The following is a 22,333-nucleotide window of genomic DNA, read 5'->3' as shown; positions in this document are numbered from 1 at the left end:
AGGACAAACCTGGCCTAGGTTTTATACAAGGTAAAAGTTAAAAACTATGAGGAAAAAGTCAGGGCTCAAAGTTATTTTGGAAATAGTGCATGTGTGTGTAAATTCAGATGTACTCTGAAACAGAAAATCAATTTTCAAGTAAAATAAAAAGGTAAGCTTTGAGTGATATCCCCTTAAGATGTAAACCAAATTTACCATCTGTAGGTTAGGTAGGTGTGGTAGTTGGCTGATGAGGCAAAAAGAGATGGGCAGCAACTACCTAGAAGCCCATTTATGAAGTGTCTGGGCTGCTTTGCACTACAATGACAAAGTTAAAAATAAGGGCAAGAGATCACCATGGCTGCAAAACCTAAAATACTTACTATTGGGTGCTTTATAGAAGTAGTTTGCCAATCCTTGCTTCAGAGGCTTTAAAAGAATCGGTGAGGATAGGATGCTATTATGAAAGCGTAAGTTAGGCTGACAACCAGTACTCTTTATTTACTCAAAAGTTTGATAATTTTATCTGGACAGTAGGCATTGGTTTTGAAGTATGGAACAGTCAAACTAATGGCTATTCCATAAAGGTCTAAGAATGAGGCTCACTATCAAATCGGTAGATGATCTGGCAAGAGAAAAAAAAATGGTGATATTTATTGATAGTACAGTTCTGCTTCCTGGGGTATCACTAAAATGCTCCCTAAGGTGGAGAAGAAGCTGGCAGTTTTAGGTATCAGCCAGATAAAAGAGACAGTGACCTTGACATTCAACAAAGATGACTCATGTTCTCCAGGTTGCATGGGAAATACGTCAAAGATTACCAAGAGGGCTCTGGGCCAAGATTCCAGCCATTAGAATGGGAATTTCAGACTAAATGATAAGGATTGTTCGGGAAGACCAGGCAGCAAAAAAGAGGTATGCTAACTCATATGGTTTATTGATCTTCTAAACCAGGTAGGATCCATATATTTGTTCTCCTGCTTTTGTAGTCTTTATTTAGTTATGTACTTGCCCTAGCCCACTGATACTGATTTTAGCCAGAGGAAAACCTAAGTTCTATAGACGAGCCCTCCGCTTGAATAAAACCGCTGTGTCATAAGTTGAAATTTATATTTTTTCCAATAGAAGTGTTTGTTCCCCTTCAGATTATCTACATTTAACAAAAATATATGTTTATTGTTTAACATGCATCATTTAATGTGTGACATTTATTTGTTGAGCACAGACTTGAAGCCAAACACTATTTTTGGTACGGGGGATACAATTAGTAAGCAAAGTCCCTGCCTTCATTGAGGTTTTACATGCTAGTGGGTAGAAAATAAATCAACAAGTAAATATTCAGTATCATGATAAAGGCTATAGAGAAAAAATAGAGGAAGGAGGGAAGAAGACAGGGAGTGCAGGGTGGGCATGGGGGAAGGAGGCTGCTTTTTTTATGCAGAGCTATTAGGGAAGGTTTCCTGGATGAGGTGACCGTTGAGCAATGGCCTGAAGGAAGGGAACTAGCATTCCTGTGGGGAGTAGAGGGTAGCAGTGCCCTCAGGAGGGACACATAGTGTACTCATGAACCCCCAGGGGCCAAGGGGCTGGGGCAGAGCAAGTGAAGGGGAGAGAAGAGCTAAGATCAGGAAGGTAAAGGGACAGGTGATCCTTGTGGAAGGCTTCACACCATTGTGAAGGCTCTAGGACTTGTCCTGAGTGAAGTAGGAAGCAGAGGACAGATGTGATCTGACTCAAACACAGCAAGAGCAAATCTGTTAAAAGTAAGTGGGATATTACCACTTCACCAAACATTAAAATATTCCCAAATTAAAAACAAGTAACATCAACATACCTGTTCACTTATTGTCTCAAAAAAATAACATTTTCTAGTTTTTGGAAAAACCTTGGGAGAGAGTTACAACATTCTTTTTTTCATTTTATTGGGAAATGCTTTCCAACTGTTTTATCATATTAACACATCACTGATTTGGAATAACTGGGGAGAAGATCTATGAAAATTGGTTAAAATATTAAATAATCCATTTAAATAAAGTTCACTATTCTTTAGCATGTGAAGTAAGAAATCAGGCTTGCCAACACTGACTCATAAAAGTTGTTTTAATAAAAAGATTTCTTTTGGGGGTGGGGGGTGAGAGAGAATCTTAAGCAGGCTCCATGCTCAGCATGGAGGCCAACCTTGGGCTTGATCTCACGATCCTGAGATCATGACCTGAGCTGAGATCAAAAGTTGGACACTTAACCAACTGAGCCACCCAGGGATTTCAAATAAACAGATTTGTAAAGGATTGTAATTAGCATATGTCAGCATTAGTCTACACTAGGTTAACTTCTAAGGATACTATCTAAAGGATACTTCAAAATGTCTCAAAACAGTTTATTCTCTACATGAGATAAATATCCAAAATCTTAAAAAAAATATTATATTATTCCTTTTCTTTGGGGGGTATATTAGTAATATAAAGGTATAAATAGGCATAAACAAATGTAAGCCTAGTTTAGCTCAGTGTCTGTCCAGTGTTTTACTTACCAAGTGAGCTGGGTGATGCTTCGCCATTCCACAATCAGGCTACATCTCCAACCCAAAATGCACACTTTACTAAGATAGGAGTTGAAGTGAAGAGAAATTTGTAAATCTTTTACGAAGATTACAAGATCATTAAGACTACTATGGGAGTCACATTTAAGATTAAGGGACCATTCTACTATGTTTCTTCAAAGTAAGTTTTGTTCTGTTTTAATATGAAATCTATGGTGAAAGGTCCATATTTGGTCTCTACTGGTCTCTGAAAATTTCAAACTACATAAAAACTTTGGGGTCAATATGAAATTTTATAGAGAAGGAGAATCTATGACTATAAAAGTTTATCTGAACATGGTTCAAGATCCAAAAGTGATAAAATCAAAAAGGATCACAATGAGGATAAAATTATTTCCTAGAGAATTACTGTTCTTTTTATGATTCTTGAGATACTCTCCTCATTTTTTACTTCAATATTGACTTACATAGTTTCTCCTAGTTTTAAATTAAAAAAAAACTTAAAATATAAAAATACCCTTTTTCAATGATTCAGAAAAAAAATTAAGGATTGTATTTATTCATGAGAGACACACACAGACAGAGAGAGAGAGAGAGAGAGAGAGAGAGAGAGAGAGAGAGAGGCACAGACACAGGCAGAGGGAGAAGCAGGCTCCATGCAGAGAGCCTGACATGGGACTCGATCCTGGGTCTCCAGGATCAGGCCCTGGGCTGAAGGCAGCGCTAAACCCCTGAGCCACCAGGGCTGCCCAGAAAAAAATATTCTAATCTGTAACTTGATATCACTTATGGCTGACATTTAAACTAGTTATTTTTCTACCCTTTGGTTAAAAGAGAATATTTTAGAAACTTTTATTCACAGGATAGTTTATACAAGTATCATTGCTTACTTGTTCTTCATTAAAGGGGACATATTGACTAATTTTATTTTTTATTTATTTTCTGACTAATTTTATTTAATATATATATATACATATACATATATATATGAAAATCGCATGGGTCCAGGGCTAAACCAAGTAAGTCTAGCTCTTCGCTGTATTACTGTTATTGTTGTTCTTACCTTAAATCAAGGTTTCCCAATCTCAGCACTATTAATATTTTGGACGAAATAATTCATTATTGTGAGGGGCTGTCTTGTCCGTTGTAGTGGCATCTGAGGCTTCTATTCAATTGATACCGGATGGGCACCTTTAGTTCTGATGACCTAAATGCATAGTGCCAAATGTCCCCAGGAAGAAGAAAGAGTAAAAGCTACAAAATTACCCCAGGTTGAAAACCTACCTTGAATCAACGATTCTTTGGCTTTTGGGGATGGGGGAAGGGGATTGGCCTTATCTCATTTCTCTTGTCCATATTATGAATGTATTCTTAAAAAGTGACCAGGAGATGTAATTTAATTTTAAAGGGCAGATTTATAAAAGAAATATCAAAAGAAAAGGTCACTGGAATAATCTATAGAATATGAAAATGACATTTGAAAACCATGTTTTATCAGAGTGCTTCATTTGTAAAGTTCCTAACAAATAAGTTTAAATATATATTTGGTACTACTACCTTTAATTTTTTATTTTTAAGATTTTATTTATTTATGAGAGACACAGAGAGAGGCAGAGACACAAGGAGAGAGAGAAGCAGGCTCCATCAGGGAGCCCAATGTGGGACTCAATCCCGGGACTCCAGGATCACGCCCTGGGCCAAAGAGAAGCACTCAACTGCTGAGCCACTCAGGCGTCCCTGGTACTACTACCTTTTAAATGAGACATCGGGGGATGGCAACTGGCAGAAGAAAAAATATGATCTTCAATATATTAATTTTATTGTAGCTCTAACAAAATCAAACCTGTTAATAAAACATAGTCTTAGTCCTTTCCTTATAAGAGTAAATACTGATATAAGCCTATCTAGGATCAACACATTTTAACTATTATTGCTAAAATGAAAAGAAGGGCAGCCCGGGTGGCTCAGCAGTTTAGCGCTGCTTTTGGCCCAGGGCTTGATTCTGGGGGCTCGGGATCAGGTCCCGCGTCGGGCTCCCTGCACGGAGCCTGCTTCTCCCTCTGCCTGTGTCTCTGCCTCTCTCTCTCTGTCTCTCATGAATAAATAAAATCTTTAAAAGATAAAATGAAAAGAAGCCTATATGATTTTTTGTGCACTTGCAAATATTTTGTAAATATAATTTCCTAAATATAATTTCCTTTCATTCAACCAGGATAATATTTTATATATATGTTTTTTAAAGCACATTCAGAATATAAAAATAATCTAAGAAAATTATTGTTGTTGTTGTTCTTGGTCCTAAAAACTCATTTTCATGTTCTTCAAGACTAGGTATTAGTCATGATTTGTCTTTGACCCTCTTCATAATACTCACACTGCTGTGTTCATTTAACTACTTTCACTTTCCCTTACATGTAAATGTCTCCAAAATAGATATCCACACTCTCTCGAGGTCTATGCAGTATCCTACATCGAAGTTAGATAGGATATATCCTAATTAAAGGAATTATCAAGTTACTGAATTAATATATGTTGGACTAAGGCATGAGAGAGTAATGATAAGTGAGGCTTACTCTAGTTGGTAATATGTGGAGGAAAGAACACTCTAGAAATGTTCAGTCATACTTAGGGAATGGAGTTGGTGCACTATCTTACTACTTATTCAGAAGATACTTTGAGAATCCACCTTGACTATCTTTACTTCCTGCATGAAAAAAAGGACCCAAAACCAAAGGTCTAGGTACCCTTCAAGTCTTGGTCTAAGAGGGATGATCATAACCATTGCCAACAGCTTCCACCCTGAAGAGGAATGCCCAAATGGGAAAAGGCTTAGAGTTTTTAGGAAAAAGTGAATGATCCAGCTTTTACATAGTGTTGTCATTTCTATTTCTCCTTCTTCGTCCATTGCCCCCCCCAAAAGGATTTTCCAATCTTTTTTTTTTTTTTTTCCAATCTTTAAAAAATACTTTCACCAGGGGTATCTGGGTAGCACATTTGATTAAGCCTCCAACTCTTGGTTTTGGCTCAGGTCATGACCTGAAGGTCATGAGATGGATGAAGCCCCAGGGTGGGCTCCAGGCTCCGTATGGAGTCTCCTTAGTATCTTCCCTCTCACTCTGCCTCTCCTTCTCATGTGCACGCACACATGCACACTCTCTCTCTCACATAAATCTTAAAAAAAAAAAATACTTTCATCATGTTCTCAATTCAATTAAATTTCTAATTTCTCCCAACTTCCTTCCCCTCCTTTGTTCCCTATTCTTAAAGAAATATACATCTCTCCACTCACCCAAACTAGAAACCTCAGAAAAACCACGTTCTATTCCATTTACTACAGGTTTAACTGCTGCCCAAGATCTCCTAATTCTACCCTCACAATATCTCTAGTATCTTTGCCCTTGTTGCCATTTCTGTTCTCATTACCATGGTTTAGAAATTCATTATTTGCCTTATATATAAATTAATTTTCAAATGCTCTTTCAACACAAATTTATCCTGACTCCAAAAAAATTATGTTTATTACTGCCAAAATTGTTCTTCTAAGAAACCAATATAATCATATGAGGCAAATAAATAAATCTTTAATAATTCTTCATTTCTAAAGATTTAGAGATCAAACACTTTGGCATAGAAAAGTTGACGCTCTGTTATCATTCCTAATCAAGCTTTATGGCCAACACGCCAATATACTCCAGTCATTCCAAGTTTTCTATTATTCTTCTTATTTAAATTAAATTAATTAACATATAACATATTATTGGTTTCAGAGGTAGCAGTGACTCATCAGTCTTATATAACACCCAGTGCTCATTTCATCACATGCCCTCCCTTAAAGTCCATCATCTAGTTACCCCATCCCTCCCACATCCCTCTCCTCCAGCAACCCTCAGTTTGTTTCCTGTGATTAAGAGTCCTCTACAGTTTGTCTCCATCTCTGATTTCATCTTGTTTTATTTTTCCCCTCCCTTCCCCTATGACCCTGTTTTGTGTCCTAAATTTTACATATGAGTGATAACATGATAATTGTCTTTCTAACTTATTTTGTTTAGCGTAATACTAATTCCATCCACATCATTACCAATGACAAGATTTCATTTTTGATGGCTAAGTAGTATTCCATTGTGTGTCTATGTATGTATATATGTATACACACACACACACACACCATCTTTATTCTTCTGTTATAAACATTGGGGTGCAGGTGCCCCTTCAGATCACTACATGTATACACACACACACACACCATCTTTATTCTTCTGTTATAAACATTGGGGTGCAGGTGCCCCTTCAGATCACTACATTTGTTTCTTTGGGATAAATCCCTAGTAGTGCAATTGCTCAGTCATAAGGTAGCTCTATTTTCAACTTTTTAAAGATTTTTTATTTATTTATTAGAGACACACACAGAGAGACAGGCAGGCAGACAGACAGGCAGGCAGAGGGAGAAGCAGGCTCCATGCAGGGAGCCTACTGCGGGACTCGATCCCGGGTCTCCAGGATCACGCCCTGAGCTGAAGATGGCACTAAACCGCTAAGCCACCAGGGCTGCCCTATTTTCAACTTTCTGAGGAACCTCCACACAGTTTTCCAGAGTGGCTGTAGCAGCTTGCATTCCTGCCAACAGTGTAAGAGGGTTCCCCTTTCTCTGCATCCTCATCAACATCCGCCGTTTCCTCACTTGTTAATTTTAGCCATTCTGACTGGTGTGAGGTGGTATCTCATTGTGGTTTTGATTTGTATTTCCCTGATACAAAGTGATATGGAGTATATTTTGATGTGTCTGTCGACCATGCGTATGTCTTCTTAGGAGAAATGTCTGTTCATGTCTTCTGCCTATTTCTTGATTGGATTATTTGTTCTTTGGGTGTTGAATTTGGTAAGTTCTTTATAGATTCTGGATACTAGCCCTTTATCTGATAAGACATTTGCAAATATCTTCTCCCATTCTGTCAGTTGTCTTTTGGTTTTGTCGACTCTATCATTTTTCAGGAGTAACATGAACTTTCACAACTGATCTTTTCCTTTTATTGTTTTGTCTTTCTACCGTGCTATTGAGTATAAAATACCTGCTCATTTATGGCAAAAACTTTTTTCATTATATAATGCATTTCAGTTAAAATTATTAGTTTATTACTTAGTGCTCTCATGGCACCTTAGTAATAGCATCATTAAGTATGTAACCACATTATATTTTAGTTGTATACATAACTATCTGCCCTCCAAAATGGTGAACTTGTGGTCAAGGACTATGGTTCATTCATCGTTATAGTCATCTTTCAGTATTTTAACTGCAACTAAGTTAGCAGTATTCAAATTAATGCTTAATACTAATCATAGGAAATAGAAGACAACTTGCAGATTATATATACTTTTATTCTGCTCCTCTTTTTTTTCATTTTACTTTTACCCTGGCATTATTCTTTAATTCTGAAATTAAGTGTGGATTACAAAAAAAAAAAAAAAAAAAAAAAAGACTCAGGGCACCTGGGTGGCTCAGTTGGTTAAGCATCTGCCTTTGGCTCAGGTCATGATCCCAGGGTCTTGGGATCCAGTCCTGCATTGGGCTCCCTGCTCAGTGGGGAGCTTCTCCCTTTCCCTCTGATGCTCTCCCTGTTTTTAAGCTTGCTTGCTCTTTCTCCATCAAATAAATAACATCTTTTTTTTTTAAAAAAAAGGCTTATCTAATAATTGTTTTATGAAATTAGAAGAAAAAATAGGTAGCAAGAAATTTTATTACATTTTTAAAAGCTTTTAAGGAATATTTCCAGAACAGGGGTGCCTGGGTAGCTCAGTCAGTTAAGCATTTGCCTTCAGCTCAGGTCATGATCCCAGCGTTCTGGGATGGGCTCCCTGCTCATGGGGGGAGCTGGCTTTTCCCTCTCTCTTTCCTCTTCCCCACCACTCATGCACCCTTGCTCTCTTTCTCTTTCCAATAAATAAAATCTTTTCAAAAATATTTTCAGAGCTAATTAAAATATAACATTATGCTTCACCACTTCAATTTGAAAGTGAGAGGTCTGCTTAGGAAATATAGATTAACAATTAAAAAGCATTGTTATGTAATTTTAAAAAACATATCCAATGTAAATTCATCTATATGTGTAAAAATCACTGCTACCTAAGGAAATTATAATTCAGGATATCCTTATGGGGGAACTGTTTACACAATTTAAGTTTCCAATATTCTAAGTCAATTAATTTTCTGAACAGAACACATGAAAGACAAGCTATCTTATATCTCAAAATAATGGACTCATAAAAATTATTGTCATCTTCTTTGGTGATTAACATTATAGTCTACAGAAAATTTTCTTATTCTAAGTCTTTTGTTGAACTACTTACAAAATAAACTTATGACTAAAAATTGAAAGCAATCTTTGAAGAATAAACTATAAATACTACTAAACTTCAATAGTGTGAACAAAATCTTACCACATAATTTCTGTCACTTCATAGGAAATGTATTATAAATTACTACAGAAGTACAAAATGTGAAAGAATAAGAGAATTCAAGTCATATATAACTGTATGTACCTATTTCCTTTCCTTCCACATACACCATTAGCTTTGTAAACTAAATAATCAACAAAATGAACATATCAAACAATAACCTGTCATAATCACTACTTTACAACAAGCTCATTAGATCTAGGGTAGTTTTTGTGAAGCAGATACAAACCAAATATAAAGAACAAACACTTCTAACTACGGAACATTTTAAAAGAAAATAAATTCTTACTTTCAAATTTATAAATAATAGGAATATAGAGCTACCTTCCCTAAAGTGGAAACTTTTCTGTCAAACTAAACCACAGTTTACATTACAAAATGCTAGAAATAAATGCTATAGTTGAACTCTAAATTATACTCTCAAAAGTTATCTCAAAACTCTAAAGTAGTATTCCTATGTATACTCTATTAAAAATAAGTTATAAGTAAAAAAAATAAAGTATAAGCAATGATTACTTAAAACACCCTACGCACACACATACATACATACACACACAACTCCAAGGGCTTATCTGATCTTAGAATCCATAATCTCACATGTCATATCCCAATTCTTTTTCTACAATTTAAAGAATAGTTTTTAAAAATTTGTCAAGTGTTACACATCAATTACTGTTGTTGGTTTATTTCCTTAACCCTCATTGTGTTCTGAAAAATATTTGCTTTCCTTATCAAGAAGAAGAAGGGAGTAAAAGATAGTCTTGCATAGCACGTAAGTAATTCAGGGTCAGATCCGATCACCTAAAAGGTTTTTCACCAAGACACTAAAAATTATTATAACAAAATTGTCATTAAAATCTAATTAGTTCTATAATATCAGTATTTACCATAAGTGTTTCAATAATCTTTTGCTGATATTTCCCCTCTAGAGTAAGGGCTGGAAATAAATAGTAAAATTACATAATATCTCTAGGAAAGAATCTCAGTCTGCTGTTATTTTAACTAATCTTTGTAAAATTTGAAGATTCTTTATTTATTAAGCAACAATGTGACTAATTCAGAGTTACACAACTATAGGCAACACAGTGTGGTATTTAAGAGTATGGATCATGATACCAGAATGTGAAGGCTGGAATGTCTATTACCTTCTAGCTGTCTGACCTTGGTTGACTGTATAACCTGTTTGGGCTTTATATTCCTTGTCTGTAAAATAGAGACAAGAATGGCACTTATTTGTTTTGAAGGTTAAAAGACTGGATGCATGGAAAGCATTTAGATTAGTGTCTGATAACATAGTTAACAGCTCTGCTTTTCATTGTAGTGACAAGGTGCCTTGCTCATTAGCACAGTACGCAGTGCATCAGTCTCCTAATTGTAGTGACAAAGTTCATTGAAATTTCAACCTAATTTTTTTTTCTTTTATTCAGCGCATCTTCAAATCTCAACACGATAGCTTACTGTATCTAAGTTTATTTTTGTGGTCAAAACTATCAGAAGAAGGTAAAACAGCAATGATTTTTGAACGATTAAAAGGTTCCTCAGCTCTTTTCATCATTTCCAGGCTACATGAGCTGTTCCTACCCAGGGTGAGGCAAGGGAGTGGAGAGGGCATTCTGTATAATTGAAGCCTGAGTAAAACAAGCAAATAAAGAAAGAAAATGTCCTAGTAATGTTTGGAATTATTTTTTCTTTTGAAGTTTCAGTTTAGGGCACAATACTGAGTCCAAGGAACTATTATAAACTTCCAAAACTCAATTATGAGATTCTAGCTTGAACATAGTGAAGACGAGACAAGATGAAAATAAAAAAGGTTTAGTAGAACAAAACAGAGGATATTTTTGAGTAAGCATTATGACTGATAAATCAAAGTACATTATCTAGTAAATCCAAATCACAAATTGTCCTTTATTTGTAACAGAAGAGCCATTTTTTTTCCTCTACAGTTTCATTTAAAATCCAACTATTCTAATAGAACTCAGGGAAATTTCCATTTAATTTATATACAGAAAATATAATTTACAAAGAAATTTAAAAAATGGACTCATAGCCAAACTCACAATTAAAAGAGTTTAAAATGTCATCTTATATCAATTAATTTTATAACTATATTTCATCTTTCTACTACATAGTTTGTTTACTTAAGATAACGACGAATTTAGCTTTCAGCTAATAATTACAAAGGGTACATCACTGATACCATTATTAAATGAACAAAAGAAAAACCAGCGATAATGAGAAATATTGAAAATAATTATTTGTCAGGAAAACATTATTTCTGTGCTGTTTCTCATTTGTTAAGAGAGAGTATTCTGCAGGCAGTAACATATTCTGAGACGTAATTTAGCCTTCACACCAAATAATCAAGATAAAGAGGTGAGATTTAATCAAATAAAAGGTGAACATAAAACAAGAGTACCTTGCTTTTTTAGTACTTAATTGTGTTAAATTACCTTTTATCTGTTGAAAAGTCAGTAGAGCAAGCTGTTTAGCCAAAAAAATTACTTATTCTTGTATAATTATAGACTGTTATGAATATTAGGCATAACTGCCAATAACGAGGGAGGTCATAAAAACTTTATCATTTTCTTTCAATGTTGTTTAATTTCTCATAACATTGAAAAAGACTTGAGTGTCATTCATAAAATCATTAACTTTGTTTTCTCAGCACACCAATTAACATTTACTCTGTATTAACACTGTTCTCCTTTTCCCTGTCTCTTCCAAAGGATTTAAAACTGAAATATTATAGCAATAGACATAAAAGGCAATTTATTCATTTGATAACCAACTACTGGGAATATTTAAGATACATATTTATTAAATGTAAGCTTGTACATACAATGTGATTAGAGCAATTTATTATACATTCTAGGAACCTGGAAGAGGACTACATGCAGAGTAGAACACAAAGGTAAAATATTGTTAAAAGCAAAACACGAACAAAAATGACTTAATTTTGTCTTGTGAAAATTAGAGGTATGATGTTTAACTTGAGGATTATTTGCAAAGAGGTAGATCTGAGATTGAGGTTAAAATACTAGTTTTAGAGTATGACACCATGCCTCCTAAGGTTAGTGAAAATGAAAAACACTACATGCAAGGTGAAGTAATAAACAGGTTGTGCATTTTTAATCCCTTTTGAGATCTGCGTGTGACCTTGGCCATTACCTCCCTAATGAAATCTCCAAACTCCCATCTGCAGAATCTAGGCTGGATTTAGATAATTCCTAAAGGCTCTTCCAGTTTTATATATTAGGAAAAGGAAAATGTTTAAATCCTAGATGCAATAAATTATCATTCATGGGCATGGAAAATCTGCTTCTATAGAAAGTAAATAAAAACTACAGAACACTTCTGAAAGAAATTGAGGAAGACACAAAGAGATGGAAAAATATTCCATGCTCATGGATTGGCAGAATTAATATTGTGAAAATGTCAATGTTACCCAGGGCAATTTACACGTATAATGCAATCCCTATCAAAATACCATGGACTTTCTTCAGAGACTTAGAACAAATTATTTTAAGATTTGTGTGGAATCAGAAAAGACCCCAAACAGCCAGGGGAATTTTAAAAAAAGAAAACCATATCTGGGGGCATCACAATGCCAGATTTCAGGTTGTACTACAAAGCTGTGTTCATCAAGACAGTGTGGTACTGGCACAAAAACAGACATATAGATCAATGGAACAGAACAGAGAACCCAGAAGTGGACCCTGAACTTTATGCTCAACTAATATACGATAAAGGAGGAAAGACGATCCACTAGAAGAAAGACAGTCTCTTCAATAAATGGTGCTGGGAAAATTGGACATCCACATGCAGAAGAATGAAACTGGTAAAGTCTTTATATATTTTCTATTCTCTATCTCTCAGCATATGTAATTTTACATATTATAGATGTCAAATTAAAAACCTGTTCACTGTATCTTTATGAAATACGTAGTTCCATATCAGAGTAGAGAGGTATTACTTATGCTCTCCAAAACTTACAAAGTTTTCTTGTATTAGTATTAGAAGTTTCTAATTTAAATATTTTTCCCATATATGGGGGAGGGTTGAGTTGAAGCAAACACAACTTCAAAATTCTCCTTGAAAGGGAATATGATTACCTTTTCAATCTTGTTGCTGCAAGTCAGGCTCCCTCAAACATCGGTACCTCTTTACAGAAATATCAAGAATTTAGGCTTGACAACATCACTAAAGAACTGTGACTTTGGAGAAGTCATACAGATACAGTAAATTTTAGTTTCCTCAATTATTAAAAAATAAATTTGTACTAGATAACTGTAAGATCTTGGTTATTGAAATATTATGATTTTCTGATTATGTAATATATGTGTAAGCAAACAGTTGAGTAAATTATTATGGGGCATTACTTATACAATATACTACCTAACTGATCGTTTAATAATGTCTGGTAGCTTTTTCCTGAGATATATATACTCAACAGTGGAAAAACATTTCAGAAACATGTATTATTCATATATATATACATTTGTGTGTTTATTTACATTAAGTAACATCCAAAGTTTATTAACTCCTCACCAAAAAGAAGCACTATCTAGTTCTCCCTAATAATTCTCAGAAGGAAATAAAATGGTAAATATTTTCTCTGCTTTACAAAGAGAGCAACTATACATTAATGAGCAAATGGGATATGCTTCAGCAGTTCACTGAACAGACTACGTGTCAGAGGCGGAATAAAGTGGGGTTCACTGAGTCTATAGACTTTTCCATTAATACTGTGTCTTTAATTTTCTGTTACAGCTTATACAATGTAGGAGTGGATATGTTTATGTGTTTTGGGGCAGTGGCTGAGAAAACTGATAGGAAATGATAATCATTAAGATATGATGTGGTCTCAGAACAGTTAACTCATTGTACTAGGGGTCCCAGGGCACTGGTACAGACTAGATTCTTTTTTTTTATTTATTTATTTATTTTTAAAGGCCACATAGCCCTTCCTTTGGCTCTCTAGCTACTGGGATTCATTGAGCCATATCACGAAAGGCTTACCTTACAAAGGAGGTATTGATCTTCTACAAATAAAAATGTTCCCTTACACTTTCAGAAAACCATCTCGCTCTTTCTAAAGTCTACACAAAGTGTAGATTCAGGTCTTTAGAGAATGGGTATAGCCCAGCCTCAAAATGTATCATCACGCCAACTGAAAAGTTCTCTCAAATATTGATTTCCTTACAAATAAAGACTAAGTGGGTATCTTCTCACTTGGGAACCCAGAGGAGTCAGGTCGAAGTTCCTGATAGCTTTCCCTTTCCCCTTGCTGGCCCATTGTTCTCAGATTCACCTACTTGCAGTGAGTGAGTGTGCTGCCTGATTTAGCTTCCCCTTACTACTTTGAGTTATTTGGACTTTGCCACAGGTTTCAATAAGTTCCCCAGTAATAAAGCTTATCAAAAATCAAGTACAAAAACAATGGAAATAGCAAATAATTTTGAGAACAATTTGGCTATTACCTCAAGTATGTCATTTTGCTACCTCCAAGGTATTTTCCCTTTGCTTGGTAGATATGCTAACATATAGCTTACACTATTTGATTTACCATAGACCTGTTTAGACCTCAAGAGAAAATAAGCCCATTTTATTAAAATAAAGGATGAACAATTAAAAAACAAGCTAATTAACAAAAGCTTGAGGCAAGATGTTCTCTCCAAATTGCTTCAACACTTTCAAATAAGGTTAGTGGTAATCTTTCCAGTTTGGGACTCAAACAAGATTGTTTGGCTACCTACTCTGAAGACAGAGCAAAGATGGAGCTGCTTAGGAAGCTGCCTGCATGGCAGTTTGTTGAGCAAAAGATGAATGGTACTTTTTGTGAACTACCTAAGCACACAGGAAAGAGGTCAACCTGAATCTATTTGAATTTTTACCAAAAAGATGGGAGCCAAGGGCAATATATATAAACACTGGACTCTAATGAACTAATGGAGTACTATTATCTCTTATTGTGCTCATGTAACTATAATCCATTTTATACACAGTAGGCACAACAAATCAGATGACGACACTCTTGCTTATGATCCTTCTGTTGGCTTCCCATTGTACTTAGAATAAGTCCTAAACACTATAACCTGATTTCCAAGGCCCTCCATGGTCAGGCATCTACCTATCCTTCTGACCCATCTCAGGTCAGTCTCTCTTTTTCTCTCTCATGGTAGGCTACACACTGATCCTCTGACTCTTCCCCTAACAGGGAAAGCTGACTCTGACTGTAACTCTTTCTCCCTGAACTTTTTCATGATGGATTCTTATCTTTTAGAGATCAATTTAAATGTGACCCCTGCATATCTTGCCTGACAAGCCACTCTAATGTAGCAACAAAGACTGTCCCCTTGACTAAAATTAGTCAGGCTCCTTTGAGTCTTCTTTTTAACCAGACCTTGTATTGGACTCTATACTCAATCTGCCTATACTAGTCTTAGCAAAGAATCCTACCAAGCCATCCTTCCATCTTTGATATGTGATCACCACAACACCTGATCAAGTTCTTCATCCCTGACTCTTGATGTCTAAGCTTTGGCCTTCCTTTAATAAGAATTTCATTGGTATTTTAATAAGTTCAGTAACAATTCCCCTACGTGTGATACCTCCTCTCAGCAATTTTCAATTCACTGACCCCTTCATTCTCTTTGGCTATAAATCCCTGGTTGTCTTTGCTATATTTGGAACTGAGCTCAGCTCTTTCCCCTAATGAAATAATATTGAATAAAATCTGTCTATTGACTTTAATGAGTGGCTGATTCTGTTTCTCTGGATCTCAGAATTCAAGAACCTGGAATTTCTATCATTGCTTTGGTACTTCTGAAATCTTGAAAGATGAATAAAACTTCAAGTGAGGAGACCAAGGAGCCATGGAACTTGATGCTATGGACTATTGAAAAAAAATTTATGTAGTGTCAAGAGTGTGTTAATGGTGCTTTCTAGGTCAGAAAACTTTAGAACTTTCCCTACTGTACAACTTCCCCTTTGTTACTAAGGTTATTCTGCATGGAGTTTCAAAATGAAAATTGTTCTTGTTTTAGTTTGAGTGTCTTTAGAATGTCTGACTTTGGTGTCCTAGAGGAAATGAGGACAGTTAGTTTCAATATCTACAAAAACTGAGTTTCACAGAAAGATCTTGATTAAAAACAAAACAAATAACAACTCTTCTTCAGAAGAATAATAAGTGAACCAAACAAAAATTTCATTTTATCTTAAACCTGAGTAAGAACAGTGCTCTTTGAACTATAGTGGGTCATATTGTGTAATTTCTCATTAGCCAATATTATGCACTGAATTGTGTCTCTCCAAAATTTGTGTCTCAACCCCAGGGCCTCATAAAGTTACTGTATTTGAAGATAAAGTATTTGAAAGGACATTTAAGTTAAAATGAGGTCATCAGGGTGGACCCTAATTCAATATGATGGTGCTCTCATAAGAAGAAAAAATTACAACAGAGATAAGACCAGTTGAAGACACAGGGGGAAGACACCTATCTACAACATAAGGATAGAGGTCTCAGAAGAAACAAACCCTGTTAACACTTAACACCTTAATCTCAGATTTCTTGCTTACAGAATTGTGAGATAGTAAATTTCTCTGTTAAAGCCATCTAATCTGTTATATGTTTTTATGGCAGCCCTAGCAAAAAAATACAACAGCCAACCAAGAAATGCCAAAGACTGTCATTAGGGTAAAAACATTTATAAAGAGGTAGATTTACATTTCAGAGTTGTTTGGTTCTCTCTCCAACCAGAAGGATATTAGACAGCTGCTAGTTTGTTAATACTTCAGATTTACTTGGTGGTATCCGTTCATTCGTTTAAGAACCTAAGAAGTATGCAGGATACTAGAAACTTCAAGTCAGGAATAGAAACTGACTAGAAACTTCAAGTCAGGAATAGAAACTGAATGGTCTCACCATTCATAAAAATAGAAGAACTATAAACCTTCTTAGTGAATGATTTTGCAATTCTACTGCATTATCCCTCCTTCTTTCACAACTTCCACATCATAAATAATTTGGCTGACAATAAAACAGGGCTGGGAAAGCAATATTTATCTAAAATAATCAAAACTATTGTCACAGAATCATGTTCTTGGCTCTTCTTGTTTTGTTTTTGTTCTTTTTCTTTCCTTTGTTTCTTCTATTTTTCTTATATTCATCATTTTTTTTATTTTGAACATTATCATGCTATTTATAATTCATGGGGGAAAATATTCTAAAATAACTTTACTAGCTTTTGGAAGAGAAGCAATGTCTAGATTACTAAAATAACATTTTTATTGTGGTTAAAAAACACATAACATAAACTTTAACATTCAAAATGAATTACTGAAAACTACATACATACCAAAGATGTATACTACATGTAAAGCTAACTGAATTTAAATTGAAAAAAAAACATACGTTGAAAAGATTTCCTTACCAATATTGGGGTGCTTCAGAAGACGGCAGATTCTAGCTTCTCTTTCCAGTTTCTGATGATCTGTTTAAAAATATAAATCACAAGTCTTAGCAAAAAAGATTTAAAGATAATAAATGACATATTAAAATGATATAAAGCCTTTACATTTACATATCCTTTGATCTCTTTTTAAAAAAATGATAATTTGCAATTAGGTGAACATAATATAGCTTAGCAACCAAATTTTCCTTTTTTCCTTAGCTTGATGCTTGATAGAGATAAAGAATACAGCTGAATTTGGACAGGGCTGGAGAAAACAGTGAAAAATGTCACAAAACAATAGTATTCTTTCTTTACCTTAAGTATATATTATTACAACAACTTAAATAACCCAAATACACATACACATTTAAGCAGAGGATGCCTATCTGGAATTTGGAATGCCATAGAAACACTGCTAAGTAGGGTTACAGTTTGCCCCTAATGAAGAAATATTTCCTGTCCCGTCATATTTTCTATCAACCACTTTTCATACAATTGTTGGTCCAACTCCCTAAGTTTATGATGTTCTTTCTTATATCCGAGACTTCTAAAAATCCCATATTGCTTGCTCAATTTCACCCTTCTACATTTCCCTACTCATTTCTTTGAAGAGGCATGGCCACTGTAAACTTGCCTTTTATGAACTGATACTCTCCTCTGGTTTCTTTGTGGTGGTTCATATGCCCATATTTATAACCAAAATCACTGGCCAAAGCACAAAATAAGGGTCAAAAAGAGGCAAGAAGAGAGAAGAAACACATGCTGCCAATCAGGACAGCACTATAAAGTGGTCATTAGTTGAAAGCCTTATATAGCTATCTGACTTAAAACTTACAGTAACCCTCTGGGAATAGGCACTACTATATTCATATTTTAAAAATATAAAAACTAAGGCATAAAGGCATTAAAGATTAATGGTGTCTACCAAATCAGCTCTCATTAACTAGAGTCATAAAATAGCCTTAAAAGAAAGAGGGATGGGATCCCTGGGTGGCGCAGCGGTTTGGCGCCTGCCTTTGGCCCAGGGCACGATCCTGGAGACCCGGGATCGAATCCCACATCGGGCTCCCGGTGCATGGAGCCTGCTTCTCCCTCTGCCTATGTCTCTGCCTCTCTCTCTATCCCTCTCTCTGTGTGACTATCGTAAATAAATAAAAATTTAAAAAAAAAAGAATATTAAAAAAAAAAAAAAAGAAAGAGGGAACACATATATAACTACTTACACACAGTCTATACCAATGGTCCTCAAACTCTGTGGTCTTACAACCCCTTGTTATTCTTAAAAATTATGGAGGATCCCAAAAAGTTTTGTTCATATTGATTAGATCTAATCATGCTTGCTCTATGAGAAACAAAACTAAGAAAAATGTTAAACATACATTAATTCATTTAAAAACAATAATGAACCCATTATATTAACATAACCGTTGCATTTAATTTTTAAACTTTTTATTTGGAAATAACTAAAACTTACAGAAAATTTGAAGAACAGTACTAAAAACACATATACCAGATTACCCAGATACATCTATTATTAATATTTTACCCCTTAAAAAATCATTTATGGGGACCCCTGGGTGGCTCAGTGGTTTAGTGCCTGCCTTCAGCTCAGGGCATGATCCTGGAGTCCCAGGATCGAGTCCCACATCAGGCTCCCTCCATGGAGCCTGCTTCTCCCTCTGCCTGTGTCTCTGCCTCTCTCTATCTCTATCTCATGAATAAATACATAAATATTTTTTAAAAATCAATTATATATACATATCCATGTTCTATGTATATATACATGTCTGTGTATGTGTATACACATTTGTTAAGATTTTATTTTATTCATTCATGAGAAACACAGAGAGAGAGAGGCAGAGACACAGGCAGAGGGAAAAGTAGGCTCCCTGTGAGGAGCCCAATGTGGGACTCGATCCCAGGACCCTGGGATCATGAGCCAAGGCTGATGTTCAACCACTGAGCCATGCTAGTGCCCCATATACACGTATTTAATCAACACACAAATAAATATATAAATATACATGTTTATATTTATATCTTTTTTCTGAACTATTTGAAGGTAAGTTACAAACATGAAGGCCCTTTTTACCTCTAAAATTTCAGTATATATTACCTAAGAACTATAATACTCTCTTACAATCACTGCATGGTGATCAACTTCAGCAAATGCCACACTGAAACAATACTTTACCATCCATATTCTAATTTTCTCCATTTAACTCAATTATGCCCTTTATAGGATTTTTTTTCCCTCCAGTGCAGGATCTGGCCAAGGTTCAGATATGGCACTGAGTTATCATCTCTCTTTAGTTCCTTTACTCTGGAATATTTCCACAGTTTTTGTTTTTTATTACCTGACAGTTCTGAAGTATATCATCATGTCTATCTTCAAAAAGAATTATTTTCATTTTGGTATTGTCAACTGCCAATCATGGTTTGATTTAGACTATGCATTCTCAGAACATTATCCTCCTCTGGCTGTCACATATGGAGGTATATATTGTCCAACTGCTTCTCAAAAATGATAACTTTGAGCACCAGGTCAAGGTGGTGTTGAATTTCTCTGCTAAATATTACTTTTTATGTTTCCTTTGTAACTAATAAAAATATGTGGTGAGACCTTATGACCAGGAAAACATCCTGCTCGTCATCAAAATTTCCCTGTAGATTTTGCATTCAGTGATGATTCCTGCCTGAACCAGTCTTTATGATAGTAGAAAAATGTTGATTTTCTAACGCTAGCACAGTAACATATATTTAATGAAATATACGATCACTTAAAGTCAATGATTGTAAATAAGAATGTATAAGGACAGATAGTAGCTATACTTGCAATAAAAATAATGTAGTATTCATCTTATCGTTATGTTGTACACCTGAAACTACTATAACATCATTTCAACTGTACTCAAAAAATGATTTTGAAGTGAAAAAAAAATTTAAAAAGAGTAGCACGGTTTTATATCTTTGGCAAATCTCTTTGATGTTTGCCTTAATTAGAATACAGCTGTATTCTCATGTTTGCTTCTATATTCTATCTACTGTAATATGTTGTTTTGAAGTAGATCAACCAAATCTGACCTCACAAGGATATGTAGTTGGAAAAAGAAAGAGCACTGTCACAGCCTTTTCAGATAATTGTGGTTATTGTTTTTTAATATCATCCCAAAATTCAACAAGTGATAGCTTCTTAAAGGTTAGTTGCCATGTGAAATCTGAAACTTTATTAATGCATTTTATGAACCATATCAATGAAGTCATGAACTTTAATGTTTAAATCAAATTAATTTTCAACATTAATATAATAAATGTTCTTTTTTAATATAATAAAATTTTACTCTGCTACATTAAAATTCATTGCTCTTTCATATGCTTCCTTTACACCTAGGCATAACTTTATAATACGATGAACCATTTGGAAAATATTGGTTTAGTATGTTATGTAGTTCTTCTAAACATGGACACATTTCATTACATACATAAAAACAATACACCACTATTATCATCAGAACAATCTTTAAATTTGGGAATTTATCATGTTTCTCATGGGCAAATACAAATTTTCCAAATTCTAATTATTGTTTGAACCCTGAACTATGTTGTTGGCAATAAATGCTGTCAGTTGTTTTCCTTTAAGCAACAGGCTCACTTTGTTCATTTTTGAGAAAATGTCTCTCAGTAACCTAAGTCTGAATAATCATAGCTAGTTTTTCAGTTGTAATTCCAAGTAAAAATGGTGTTCCATGAAAGAGTATCTAGTTAAGCTTCCAACTCAATCAATCACAAAGTACTTTTCCTTGAGACAACCATTGTACCTAGGTATAGAGCAAAAGTGCTTTCTGCATTCTTCTCATTTAATCATGCAGAATGTTTCAAAGACATGTGATCAAAGGTCAAGATTTAACAACAGTAATAATTTTAATTGGTTCATTAAGGTCAATCCTTAGTGAAGTTTTTTATTTAGTCTATAAGTGCAAAAATTACAGACTAATAGGATAGTCTGATGCCACTGCCTTGATTCATGCAAAGGTCCCAGGAATGAAATATCCACTATTTCTTTTGTATCATAGGTACAAACATCAACACACATACACACACACACACACACACACACACACACACAAAGCGTATAATGTCTTAAATTTATTATGAAAACAGTTTTGACCTTGTAGATTCAGGGACTCCTAGGTCTACAGGCCACATTTTTGAGAACCACTGGTATATTCTAACAAAACAAACAAACAAACAAAAAAAAAAACTGCTTTATATTCTATTTTTCTTGCAATTTTGAAAAAATTTTTTAAACATATTTTGCATTTTAAGTAATCTCTATACTAAATGTGGGTATATAGTGTTGTTAGCAACTCAAACAGAAATAGTGTTTTAAAGAATCAGCTTAGGGCAGCCCGGGTGGCTCAGTGGTTTAGAGCCGCCTTCAGCCCAGGGCCTGACCCTGGAGACCTAGGATCAAGTCCCACATCAGGCTCCCTGCATGGAGCCTGCTTCTCCCTCTGCCTGTGTCTCTGCCCCTCTCTTTCTCCTCTCTGTGTGTCTCTCATGAATAAATAAATAAAATCTTAAAAAAAAAATTCAGCTCAGCATTGGATTGGATCTAACATTGTTATCTGTTATATCTGGATTACCAAATATAAAGACATGTTCTCTGGCTTTACCATTATCTAAAACTACAAATGCCTAAAATAAATGTAAATTCTTCAAACTCCCTAGCTCTTTAACAGGTTGTCATCCTTAACACAAGCTACTTCTAGAATATTCTCATTTAGAAATATACAAATAAACATAAAAGATTAAACCTGATGTGAAACTGCGTCTAACACCATCTTAACTACTGCCAAGTGACATATGCAAAACATATGCTTACAGAAATTATAATTTTGTCGTGGAGACC

General features: G+C 34.8%; 1 protein-coding gene across 16 annotated transcripts in view; it reads right to left on the bottom strand.

The window, feature by feature from the left end:
- Window positions 1-22,333, bottom strand: part of CAMK2D (calcium/calmodulin dependent protein kinase II delta) — a 303,905-nt gene that overhangs the window by 187,418 nt on the left and 94,154 nt on the right. For all 16 annotated transcript variants that reach the window (XM_055342435.1, XM_055342429.1, XM_055342426.1 and 13 more), the window contains exon 3: window positions 17,401-17,460. In XM_055342435.1, the coding sequence (XP_055198410.1) occupies window positions 17,401-17,460 (60 nt within the window). The remainder of the gene's footprint in view (window positions 1-17,400; window positions 17,461-22,333) is intronic.

The sequence above is a fragment of the Nyctereutes procyonoides genome, unplaced genomic scaffold (assembly GCF_905146905.1).
Source record: "Nyctereutes procyonoides isolate TBG_1078 unplaced genomic scaffold, NYPRO_anot_genome, whole genome shotgun sequence".
NCBI lineage: Eukaryota > Metazoa > Chordata > Mammalia > Carnivora > Canidae > Nyctereutes > Nyctereutes procyonoides.
Note: the sequence above shows the minus strand (reverse complement) of the source record. Positions and strands in the feature narration are given on the sequence as shown.